This window comes from Orbicella faveolata, unplaced genomic scaffold (assembly GCF_042242905.1).
Source record: "Orbicella faveolata isolate gen_17 unplaced genomic scaffold, um_ofav_v1 contig_24, whole genome shotgun sequence".
In the NCBI taxonomy this organism is placed as follows: Eukaryota; Metazoa; Cnidaria; class Anthozoa; order Scleractinia; family Merulinidae; genus Orbicella; species Orbicella faveolata.
Genome location: NW_028301552.1, coordinates 23,861,073 through 23,874,767, shown reverse-complemented (window position 1 = coordinate 23,874,767; position 13,695 = coordinate 23,861,073). Strand labels below are relative to the sequence as shown.

The window sequence follows — 13,695 nt, the reverse complement described above, 5'->3', positions numbered from 1 at the left end:
AAACTATTTGGTCCCACCATGAATTTAGAGATTTATCAATGAAATTCAATTATAAACTGTCATTCATGAGATATTAAATTTACAGCTGCAAATTGCATGGCAAACCAATTCCACTTTCGGGACTTTGTTAAGAAGTTATTATTATTATTATTATTATTATTACTATTACTATTACTATTACTATTACTATTACTATTACTGTTACTGTTACTGTTACTGTTACTGTTACTGTTACTGTTACTGTTACTGTTACTGTTACTGTTACTGTTACTGTTACTGTTACTGTTACTGTTACTGTTACTGTTACTGTTACTGTTACTGTTACTGTTACTGTTACTGTTACTGTTACTGTTACTGTTACTGTTACTGTTACTGTTACTGTTACTGTTACTGTTACTGTTACTGTTACTGTTACTGTTACTGTTACTGTTACTGTTACTGTTACTGTTACTGTTACTGTTACTGTTACTGTTACTGTTACTGTTACTGTTACTATTACTATTATTATTTTAATTTACAAACAGTTTACAACATGTAATAAATATCTACTTACTTAACAATATATATTTTTTTGTTAGCCTAGTTACTTCACAACTTCACATAAATCTATGGGTTAGTAAACATAAAAAAAAGAGAACTTCAAGACAAGAAAAGCAAAGCAAAAAAGATGAAAAATAAAAAAGTTACAAAAGAAATCTATATATAGTCTTGAACTTTGTAATGTTGTTATTATGAACAGCAATTTCCCGTTGTATATTGATTTTTTTCTCTTCGAAGCGTGAGAAAACTGTCAAAACAAAGCTTTTTTCTTGTAAGCAGCTACTTTATATGGAGTACTTTGCTATAAGAAGTGAGTAATTCAAGGAATATAGGTGTTCTCTATTGTTGAAAATTCCATACAGAATCATGCTCTCTGTTAATGACATTTTCTTTAGTTTTGCTAGTCCACCATGTTTGGAAAATGTCCCAGAAGGATAAAGTTCATTGACAGCACAAAAACATATGATTTAAGGAATGCCCGTCAGCAAGACATTGTGGGCATATGTCGTCATCACATACCTTGGCTTTAAAGAGACTGACTTTTGTTGGAAGAACATTATGAATAATCTTATATTGAAACATTGTTGCTTTTATGTCACTTTTTATCTGGAAAGGTAGTTTGTACACTCTAAATATTATCTTGAGTAAAACCATATGTAATAATTTTGCTCTCGGCGGTTGGGGATAAGAAGACTTTTTTAGCATAATAGAGTAAACACTTTTAGTGGAAATTTTTGTTGTGCGATTTTCATTTTCCACTAAATGCGAAGGAGTCCTTTTCATTGCCAGCTTCCAAGGGGCCAGCACAGAATCAATTAAGCCGAAATAAAGAGTGAAGGGGGTTTCGAGATGAAATTTTTCAGAGAAAAGATTGAAAGGAAAGAAGTTACTGTTATTGTCAAGGAGATCTTCAACCCGTAGAATGTTTTTTTTTTCTAGCCAGCTTTTATAAAAGTGTGCTTTACCATCTATTATTATGTTGTGATTATTCCAAATTATTTCCTTGCGGGGGGATGTATCCTTTTGAAAAGTAGACCTCGTGTTTTGCCAATATTTTAAGAAGTCGCTATAGAAGTCTGGGAGGACGTTAAATTGCAAGAACTTGACGTCGTAGTTGCATTGTAAAAAAAATTATATTCCCCCAAGATTTTCAAGTGCCGCTTCAGGGATGATTTTCCACAATGCGTCAGACCTGGATTGTAAACATGATATCCAGGAAACTTTTAATGCTTTATTCATAATATTAAAATCCATCATCTTGAGTCCGCCTTGTTTTTTCTCTCCTACGATAGTTGACTTTTTTATCTTTGCCCGTCAAAAATTAGTTTTTCAATTAGTTTTTCAATTTCCTTGATAAAATGTTCAGGTATGACAAGAACAGACGCGTTACAAATTAATTTAGAAAGTCTGAACGTTTTAACTATGTTGATTTTTCCGTAGAGTGTGAGATTTCTTTTTTTCTAACTATTCAGGGTCTTTTCTAAGTTCCAGATTTTGTCTGCAAAATTTAGTTCATTGGTTTTGTAGTCATCATAAGAAAAGAAAATACCAAGAGCTTTTATTGGATCCCATGGCCAGCAAAAGCCAAAAGGCGTATCGGTTTTGTTCTTCCACCTGCCAAGCCACATTCCTTCAGTCTTTGTTGTGTTGATTTCCAAACCGGAAAGATTTTTAAACTCTACACATTAAATAACCACGAATCTTCAGTTACAAACAACGATTTACCCCTAATTTTCTCAGAAAATATCACCCCTTTAGAAAACGTAGACAAGTTATTGTGTGAAGGAAAAGTAAAAAGCACTAAAGGATTTTAAAAATGAAAAATCACCGGGAACAGACGGATTACAAGCAGAATTTTATAAATATTTCTGGAAGGAGATGCAAGCAGATATGACACACAGTTTTAACTTTGCCTATGACAATGGGTCATTATCGATCTCTCAAAGGAGGGGAATAATCACACTCATTCCAAAACCAAATAAAGATACCGCCTTACTTGATAACCTCAGACCAATATCATTGCTCAACACTGATTACAAAATTTTATCTAAAGTTATCGCAAAAAGGTTAGAAAAAGTTTTACCAAAAGTAATAAACCCGGATCAAACTGGATAATTATATAAAAACCGTTTAATTTCCGACATTATGACGAACACAGAAGAGAAAAACATTCCTGGAATCGTTCTTTTCATAGAGTTTAAAAAAGCGTTTGATACTGTTGAATGGGACTTTGTTAACAGCTGTCTTAAAGTTTTTAACTTCCGACCTGACATTCAAACCTGGGTCAAAATCTTGTACAATAATGTTTCCAGCTGTATAGTAAATAACGGATTTGCATCTGAATTTTTCCCTTTAGAACGTGGTGTTACGCAAGGTTGTCCCTTGTCCAGGCTGCTATTCGTAATTGGCATAGAATTACTCATAAGAGCTATCAAAAATGACGAAAACATAAAAGGCATTAATGTAGGTGAGAAAGTGATTAAAGTCTCTTTATATGCACACGACACTACTGTTTTTGTTTGAGACCTTGATTCCGTTGACCATTTGCTAACTCTACTTCTTTGTTAAGAAGTTACTATTATTTTAAATAGAACACAGAAAACACTAGATTTTAACTGACATGAAAATGTCTTCTCCAGCAAATTTATACTCTTGTTTTATACTCAGTAGCAAAAAAAGTCACATTGATAAGGTTGAAAAAAGTTTATTATTTTAGAATGTATCTTACATGTATGTAATTCATTTATTACAGATGTGTGCAATTCATAAGCTTAAAAAGAAATAAAATCTACTCAGGTGAGAGCTTGAAGTGTTTTTTTCCCTCAGTGCATTGTAGTTCCAAAATTTACTTATTGTTACTGAAGCTTTTTGCTGCTTAAAAAAAGCACAACATCATTGCTGCATTCGAACGCTTTGAGACCATTATCAAACTTGTAAATCTTTAGACTTGGACCACATTCATTCATAAACTTGATTTAGATAGCATCATAGCAAGCTGCATCAATCAGCTCAATTCTCTGAGTTACATGACCCCCATACTCAACTAAAATTCGCCTATAAGGCATTCAACTCGAGATGGCACAAGGGAAATGTTTGTGGTCAGAAAAATAAATATGAAAATATATTTACTAGAAAATTCTCTGGATTTCATGATAGGTAAATGAGCATTTGATACAAATTCCCAGTCACAAATCCAGCCAGAAACACATAGTGGCATTTGCTCATAAACATAATTCACAAACTCACTTCCACTATGAACATAAAATTTTGGAATGCATGGTCCACAAAAAGACATGTTTAACCCATTGACACCTGGAGCTTTTTGGCAAAACTGCTTTTCTGGACATTTTCAGCCTGCAAATAACAGTCGGTCATTGGACTATTGTCCAGTAAATTTGAGGTTTTGACAGGTAAAAGCTTAGCCTGGTCACACATCTGACTGGGCATTTCTGCTACGATGAAAAATGATTTAACTGGAAACTTGTGGCTGAATATGGAACAAGTTATTTTACTAACTGCCACACAATACTACGCAGACAAGCTTTGTTATCAGTTTCATTTTTATTCCATTTCTGAGATATAATTTTATCACGTGCAATGCAACGTCTCAAATGTCATGTCGAATTGTAAAACACACCACATCAGTGCAACTATTCTGGCTACGTATTATTTCACACTCGCGGTGGCGTCGTGAAAGATTGTGAAGCCCCATGTAGTCTGAATAATGTTCTTCTGAAAAACTTCTAAAATTTGAGGTCTTATGTTGTTGTTTGTTATCTGCAAGTGTTATGGATTTAATTTTCAGTTGTAATTTTGCCCAAGAAAAATATTATGTAAATTGAATACACGGCAAAATTCTTGCGTTTCATTTATCAACTTTATCTGAATGCAATTGCTTTCAAAACTTTAAAACAACTAAAACGTAACCAAATGTTTCACAAGTCCGTATGATCAAAAATCCGCTTTACATCTCGTCAGTTTTTTTTACGTCTGTGGTTTCCATACCACAGACATGTTTTGTGAAAAGTGTGAACGTACAAATTAGTCATGCTTTGTAGTCACGACCACTTCAAATCCCAATTTTCAAATCTATTATTCAGTTGAACCCCAAAGAAAATTTTCGGGGAAACTTGCTTTCTGAAAAAGTTGAAGAATTCATTTCAGCCAATTTCAAGTCTCTGAATGTTATTGTGAGTTTTTATACTCACAAGCTGTCCATGCTGGATACTGTTTCATCGTTTTTCCCGTGGTTTTCCTTAGACATTGGGAAACTTGATATTCGGGAAAATACGGAATACACGTGTGATCAAGTGAGTGAAGGTAAACTAGGGATACAAACATTTATTAATTTGTCAATTTTCAACAGGTAAAATAATACCTGACTTAACCTAAAGGTCTCCTTTCTGGTGCCAGTATTGATTTTACACTCTGTTGAGTCTACTTTAAGTCATTTGAATTTGCAACCAGCATTTTGGCAAAGGGAGTAAAATGAAATACCAAAACTTAATGTCTCAATGTCTCTTATTTTTAATTTGTCCGACCAGACTGACTTTTTGTCAGGTCAAAACTTGTCCTTGGCCTGACAAATGACCTGCTTATGATTTGAATGCTTTGCAGGCTTGATAAGTGATACCAATTTTGGTCAAAGGTGATGAAGTCAGAAGTGGAACAAAGGCCAACATGTGTCACGGCCGTTTACGGCCGGTACAGGCATCAGTGAGTTAAGGCAAACATAAGACAGACACATTTTCATCTTCTATCACAAAATTGAAATTTTGCTTCCTATTTACTGACACTTGATTTACACATTTAATTCACAATTTTTGCTGAAAACAATCCAATACTAATTTTTATTAGAATTGCAAAACTGAGACCTTGCAATGATCTGCAAGCCTCAATGCTCTCAAAAGCTTTCAAAGACACATATTTTTTTCTTCTAGGACATGAACATTTTTAAATAATTTAATACTCCCTTGAATTTAATCATTTCATGCAGGTATGTATGTCTGTATGAATTTTCTGACTGCACATTAAACAACACTTACAACATGTCCTTGACAGAACAACAAGAAAGCTGATTTTATATTTTTTAGACCATCATTGTCTTCTCCAAATGTTGTGTCTGCAAGAATATCAACAGTCTTAACCTGAGGAGAAACAATGAAAATAGGTAGCATTAAGTTATCACTCATTTAGGGTGCATAATATAGGTAATCATGTGAATGCAAGTGCAATTAAGGATTTACAAAATGAATGATACTTGAGAATTCTCTCAAAATTGCAAGAGCCTTAAGGCGAGTGCAATTTGAAAGAACTTTCAAATATCACGAGCAATGTAAATCCTCAGTTGCTCGAGCTTTGATACGATCACTCATTAATTATGATTGAGAAAATTGTAAACGTGTAGGCATTAAGTTGTATTGCAGTGCAAATTAAGAATTAATGATAAATTGGCCAACTCTCTCCCAATCACATTGATGCATTTTTCTCAGTCATATATAAATAAGAAGCCTAGTTTAACAGACTGATAGCAAAATACACCTTATTACAGGGGAAGGTACTCATGAGGAAGTACTTGGTATAACAGTCCTTCATACATGTAGGAGCTAAATTATATGTTTTGATTCACTTTCGTGTCTCTTTTTCTCTTTTTTGCGAGCACTTTGAGCTCCTGTAACTAGTCAGTTTTTGGATGTTGATGTAGACCTTATTAAAGCTTGAGATGGCATAATTCTTTAAAGGGCACTGAAATCCTTGAAACAACTGCAGAACTTTCATCAGAAGCACTGCCAGAAAGTAGAACAGTTATGCTCTTTCTACGGTCACTTTTTATGAGCATTGCAAAGTGTTTCAATAAAAGGGAGTAGACCTTAGCCAAATTTCATTGTAATGTATGCATAATTCAACTTAATTAATTCTTAAAAACACTTCGATGTTTAGAAAGTTACAATAATATATTTGAAGAAGGTTCCCCAAAAGTGTTCTCCAGGCAAAGCACCAGAAATTTCAATTTTTCGACCCTTGCAAACAATAATTATTCTAGATATTTCTAGTCAAGGACCCTTAAAACAGTTGATAAAGATATGGTATTTGCTTTAGGTTTTCCAGTATTGTGGCCACCTTCAAAAATCTGCCTCCTGCAAAAAGTTGGCAACAGAAGAAAACATAGATCTCTGAACAATTTACTCTGCTCAATTTAATTTTTTACAATAACTGTCTAGTTTGTTGCACGCTGACTGGCTAATTTTTATCATCAATAAGAGTACAGACAGATAAAATTTTAATTTATGTAAGCTTTCAAGTTCAACTTTCAGCTGTCGAACTTTCAACTTTTTAGCCAATGAGATTTTATGGACTTTTGCAAGTAGCCCATCAAAACGCGAGAAATGCTGTTGACAATGATCACGTCATTTTGAACAAAATTCACTTATCTTTGTTCATGGCGTCTTTTCCCCTTGTTTATTCACGGCATTTGACCATTTTGGGGTCTTGCCACTGTAAAAAGCAAATTGATGTCAGTTTTTTATGTGTCTGTCCTCTTATTGATGATAAATATTGTGTCATAACATTGTCAAAGAGGCTGTGGAACCACAAACCGCAAGCGAGTGGTTCCACAGTCATCAATAGACAGACACAAAAAAAACTGACGTCAATTTGCTAAATTTACAGATCTAATTGGACTTGAGAGTAAAATGTATATTGTATTTAACTTGGCAGTGTTTTGATATTTAACAGAAATTAAGTACTGCAAAGGGATGACTTGCAGAGATGTAGAGGCCTTTGCTTGAGAATCCAAAAATGAGACTTGCATGATTTTATATGTAAACACGAATGAAACAGAACTAGTGAGACAATCTCAGATAGTGCAGAGCGCAATTGATGGCTCTGGCACGGTAGTCCTACAAGTACTCACCCCTGATTGGTTCACTTCCGGTTTGTGTCTACCTTGGTAGTCTGCTAGAGCTTTTCCCCTTAGCACTGTGTATGTTTCAAGGTAGTATTTTCATTCAAGGTCCAAAAATATGTGCAAATTACTACTGGTGTTTTAAATTCAATAATACGTTGAAGCAGCAAACGTGACCATTTGGCTCTTCATGCCAACTTTGTAACTTGATACTTTTGCACAGGCATTTAATATGAAACCCTTGTTTTCTCCAAAACACACAGTAGGCATGCTTGTTTTTTGGAGATAAATAAAAGACAGTTAAATATCTGATGTAGTAATGAAGAAACGGAACAGAAATGATGTTGTCTTACTAAAAATGCAAATTTTCCTATCACCGATGAACAAGAACTAATTTAATTATCAGATAGTCACAAAATACCACTTTCTTTTCCTGTTGCCACCTTTGTTGTTAACAATAAAACAATTCAAAATTAACACACAACAATATTGATGGCTGAGAAGTGTTTCAACGGAAGGTATTGAAGATAAACAGCGCTACTTGGCCGACTCAAAGACTGATTAAATCAATTTGCGCTTTCATTAGGTGCCATGGAGTCTGCAGTAATATTTGAGCACTTTCCTGGTTTCCTGCTAACTTGGGAACTTTTTGGTCTCTCTTACAGACACAATTAAGGCAAGAAATAAACAAGCTGCTAAGGAGAAGCAATACATTTGAACCCTGACAAACACATTATTGTAGATTGAAAAGAGCAGATGACATTTGTTGAACCGACCAGTGTGTAATTCTAAAAGCTACGCAGCCACAGTAACGTTTCACTTTTGCAATAAAAAGGGACAATTGGCACTACCTGAAAAATAACTGCTGTCCTTGGACACATGACATGACATGTAAAATACCCCATGGAAACAGAGTGTTTAACACTAACGATGCTAGAACACATGTGTCTTACATGTTGAGTTCTACCACAAGGAAAACCACTCAACATTTGTGTGATTCCGTATGCAATGTATCCTCTATGTAATATAGAAGCCATGAACGCTAACTAATCTATGCATGCGTTTAGAGCAAATTAGTCTTATTCTAAAGAGAATGGTACCACAAGGAGAGCTAAGGGTTACCTGAAACAAATATATAGCTTTGCGATGTTCATATCCAACTGATGGTGATGGAACATGTTTTACCTAAAATACACATGTACCTTTCCCACCCCACCCCCACCACTTCCTTGCCTCTAGACTAATTAATTAATTGAAATTAATTAATTAAACAAACATTAAAGTTTACACTTTAGCACCATAGCGCCTTAGTACCTTAGCAGGAAGCAGCCCCGAAAACCATCCCAATAGTGCACTCTGCACTAAAAATGAGATAAGGGAACACCCAAGATTTTCTCAGTACAATTTGCCACCTCTTTTTAATTTTCATAGTTCTACTGGAATGCTTACAAGCACTTTTATAGCGAAGCCCCATACCCTAGAAAATTTGGTAACTTATCAATCACAAAAATTTTGGTTGTCATGTGACTGTCTGTATGTCCGTATGCCAAGTCCAATACCTTGAAAAATTAGGGAGTAACACCATTACCATAGGTACATCTTTGATATTGGCCATCCATGTTATGGTTAATTGACAGCTGTCAAAACAAGGTATCTGCTGACCAGTATCATGTGACCATATTGCAGGCTCAAGTTTGGAGCTCATCAAGGCCCCATGTTTTTTTCACATGTTTTGACCGCTGACTAGAAACTAGTTAAGAGCAAATGCACAGAAAAATCTAACAAAATGTAAAACTTGTGGCCAAGGTCAAAAATGAAACCAATCTTCATTTTCAATTTGTAATGAGGTATTAACGAGTTTTCAAAGTTTTCAGGGTTTCTTCATCAAAATATGGCCGGATTTTCGAATTATTTGAGAAAATCGATTTTTACACTCTCGCTGGCAAAAAATAGCAGAATAATTAGCCTAAATTGGCATTCGTATTAAGGTCTTTGCATAAGTAGTAAAGTCTATATCACCAGGAAGAAAGAAGCCAACATAAAAGGAGGAGTATTTTACACCTTATTTATGCCAACCTTTTGGTTCTAGATGATGTTTCTTGCTACGAGAACACATTCTTTGATAAGGTTTCACCACAGTCTCAGCAAATCGAGTTTCACCTCATAATTACCAACCTACTATTTGATATGTGGCCATTTTTCAATCAGGCTTGTTTTTTGGTTATAACGAGTCTAAATGTTCTCCTTACACCTCATATAAAAATTGGTCTAGGTTTTTAAGCGAGTGCTTTAAAAAACGCCTTGGAAAATTGAGTAGTTTCACTAAAATTTGAACTAATTAGTATATTCCAGACACTTACACCTATAAAGTGCAAACATGCAGGTTTTGAATGAAATTATTGCCCTAAACTTTGCTTCGCAGCTTAAAAAGGATGACTTACTTTTACATGCTGTCCAGCTACTCTCCATTTTATGCTGTGGCCCAGATCTTCTTAAGGAAAGTATAATTCAGTTCATTTGGTCAAGGGTCATGACTTAGAGTCATGGTAATGTCAGTCTGTGATGCTCCTTTTGAAACGGCTGCACTGCACACCGATGGAAGTAAAATTTTCAAGATCAGGAAATGCATTCTAGTACTACAACAAATCTATTTCATCTATCCTTACAGGTTGTGGCCACTCAAGAAACTCAGATAAAAAAAATGCATCTTGTTGGGTTTTTGTATACTCTACTTATTCGATGCGTGATGGCTATTTCAGTGGCAGCTATTACAATGTGTGGAAGTAAGTTAATACAGGATCATAATCTCTTGGTTAATGTCATTAAATTGGGAGGGAAGAGTTTTAATATAACTGGAACATCATTTCCTTTATATTACAATGGGCCTTCACCCAGGAGCTTTTTCTAATGGCAAAGGGGGGTGGAGCTTGTCAATGGCAGTTTATCGTAATCAATGTTATTTGTATTTTGCAGTCCCAGAGCGACCAGACCATCATTATGCTTTAAATAGCTAACTCAAAAAATTCTTCATGATACAATTATCACATTACAAAGCGAGGAAGTATTTTATGGTGAACAGCAGATACACTTTTTCAAAAAATTTTCAATTTGACTCAGGTAGGCCTGTTTCTTGAAATATCTCGTTTACAGCTAAGCAAAGGAACCATTTCTACTGACCTCGGCAGTAAGAGATATCTGCAATGGCCGCCAACAATGATAAGAAACAAACATAATTAAAAGGTTGTGATACTGGCCTATAGTTATTTCTGAGAGGTCTATGGGTATATTCAAAAACTTAATAAATCAATGGTTTCATAGAAAAGCATTCATTTCAGGTTCAAGGGATAATTTATTATGGCTCATGAAATATTCTGTACAGTGATAAAGTATATGATGACCTGGTGACCTTTGCAGAGTCTCAGTGATGAACATTTGTCTTATTTTATATAATATACTCCTCTATAACCACATCCATTGTAGCATCAGATTAACCTAATTGAAAACCTCAATTCAATACTTTGCTATTGGAAGCAGATTTTTTAAAGCAACAGTGTATTAAACCGCTTATTGCTCACATGTCAGTGTTTCATCACCGTGACAATATGCAAAGTGGTTGGAATTTCAGAGAAAATTCTCAGATTTGGGTGGTGTTTTTCAAAGCACCCGCTAAAAAACCCAAGCAAATTTCTATATTTCATGCAACAAGAGCACTTCGACACTTTATAGCCATAAAATGACCTCGATTCGAGTCCTGCCACATAACGAAAAGTATTTTTGTAATTATAGTCTAAAACTTTTACAACAGCTAATTTCAAATCTTCATCAAAGGATTGTTTTTTGCAACGACAGTTATCCTCTGCAACCAAAAAACAGACAAATACAGAGTGCCAAAAACTTCTTTAATATTAGTATCTAATTCCCGAAGATATAGTCTTACCTATTAATGCAAGGATGTTATTGCAATGTTATTTTTTGCTAATTTATTCGGCCATTTTTCGGCCAAAAAGAGCGAGAAATCCATTTTCCCAAATATTCCTGAAAGAAAGCCATATTTAGAAAAATGAACCCCAAAACCTTTGAAAACTCCTAAATACTTCTCTATAAACTCCAAACAAAGGTTAGTTAAATTCTGACCGTGGCCATGCTTTGCTCAATATTTCTGTGCATTTGCTCTTAAATTGGATTGCAGGCTCAAGTCAGGTTATTACTCTGGGGGTGAAGGAGGGAGTACATGCAAAGGCAAATTTTGGCATATTAACCCGTGGCATGTTTTTGACTTTTCTTCCGACATATTCCTTGCACAATTGTCTCTTGGAAAGTCCCAGATACATGTATATTGTGAACGTAATTTCCACAATCTTGGTTACGCTTATTGGGTATACAGTAGTTTGTTAAAATTTAACTGGAAAAAATAACAAAACCACACGCTGAACTATTACATGCTCACAATTGATCATTTTTTAAGTTTCTGATCCAAGAAAAACAAATCCTTTTTTCCCTTTATGGTTACTGTAATTATTGCAATCAGGAACTCCGCTATTATTACTAGGTATTCATTAATATTCTCCTATGAGGGAACATTTACACTCTTTCATTATATGTGTAGCTCTGTGAGTGGACAAGATGAACCAAATCCTGCACTGTGATTGGCTACCCGAGCGGGCAAGATGGCGCTATCTTACCTGCTTGGGATTACCCCGTGTCCTGCAAGAAAACAGTGTTTTTTTTTCAAATAATAAATCCTAGAGACGGAGTCTTGGTCCATAAACATGTAAAAACGGAACTCAGCCAATATCCAGCCATCTTGACCGAACAAGCTTGGTCAGTAACCCATACATGTACATCTAAGCCCTACTGTGTGAAATTTTTCATACCCAAGACGAGCCCACATGGGGCATTTGTAACTTTCTCATAACTCAAAATGGCAAATACCTGACAATAAAGATTGCATAGAAAACATACATGGCTTGATCATAGAGACTGACAAGCAAAAAACTGAAAATACTAAACAAAACTCTAACCTCTGATGACTCCATCTGAGGAACATCCATCTCTTCACTATGACATTAAGATATGAAAAATTAAGAAAATTAGTAAAAATTAATTAGTAACAACAAATTCCTTTTACATAAACTATGTGGAACAGAGACAATAGCACAGTTGAACCACTCTTTACTGACACCTTCATAATGCAGACATCTCTAAATTATACACAGTTCAAAAGAGAAAATCAGTTCTTGTACAACCGTTCTCTCCATAATACAGACACATTGGCCTTTCAGTGTCCATGATAAAGAGGTTTGACTGTACTATATTGTGCAAAAGTAACTACTAATGAAATTCAATAAATTTCATTGCATTGTGTATATTTTTGACAAAAATGTTTTCACTCTAAGCAACACAAATATGCTTAAAATATTTGCAGTGTATGGTGGCATTTGAAATCAACTAAAACACAATTAGCATGGGAAAGTCGGGGTCACTTAAATCAAAAAATTGATCTTAGGACCAAAAATTTTTGGTGACTAAAATACTTGTGCTGGCAACCAAATCTGAAAACTTAGGGACCAGAGAGTTGAGAGTTGAGCTCTGGAGTCAGCAGGACAAAGACATAAAATTGGTAAAAAAGGAGATTATGGTTTGCTCATTCATTTTCTAGATTTTAGTGTCTGTACCCCCAGAAATTGACTGAACATATCTCTGATACCAGATGCGAATGACAAGTAATGAAGAGATGTTGTACTTGCAAGCCATGCATAAAAAACAAAGATATTGAAAAAGGCATTTGCAGCATGACAGCATACCTTTCTTTTGACTAGCATCGAATTTTATGACATTTTTGCCTGAGCATGCACATAAATCAAAATTTTGGTTTTGTACGAGAAAGTGACCTACGTCTCTAGGCTTTTCGGGTTTTTTATTTTTTTCCACCTTTCCTTTTCTGATCTTTTTTGCTGCAGAGATTGATCTCCTACTGGGCTTGCTTCCAGTTCAAAAATTGCCAAGAAAGCATCATCAAGACGGGCAATTCTTACCATGGAGTAGCCAAGTGTAGTGGAAGGAAATTAAATTTCTGAGCATCATACTGACAGTAAAGATGAGGAAGACGGCGAGTAAACTAAGAAGTTGTATGCTCTCGACCAAACTTATGAAATATCACACAGGATGCAGTTAATAACTAACAGTAATAATGCATGATTCAGACTAAGGAACAATGCAGATTATACCTGGTAGGTGTCATGTATAATTTG

General features: G+C 34.9%; 1 protein-coding gene across 4 annotated transcripts in view; it reads right to left on the bottom strand.

The window, feature by feature from the left end:
• Positions 1-13,695, bottom strand: part of LOC110059314 (nuclear pore complex protein Nup133-like) — a 93,835-nt gene that overhangs the window by 44,313 nt on the left and 35,827 nt on the right. For all 4 annotated transcript variants that reach the window (XM_089292092.1, XM_089292093.1, XM_089292095.1 and 1 more), the window contains 2 exons: positions 12,466-12,502; positions 5,586-5,687 (listed from right to left, as the gene is read on the bottom strand). In XM_089292092.1, coding sequence (XP_089148218.1) covers positions 5,586-5,687; positions 12,466-12,502 — 139 coding nt within the window. The remainder of the gene's footprint in view (positions 1-5,585; positions 5,688-12,465; positions 12,503-13,695) is intronic.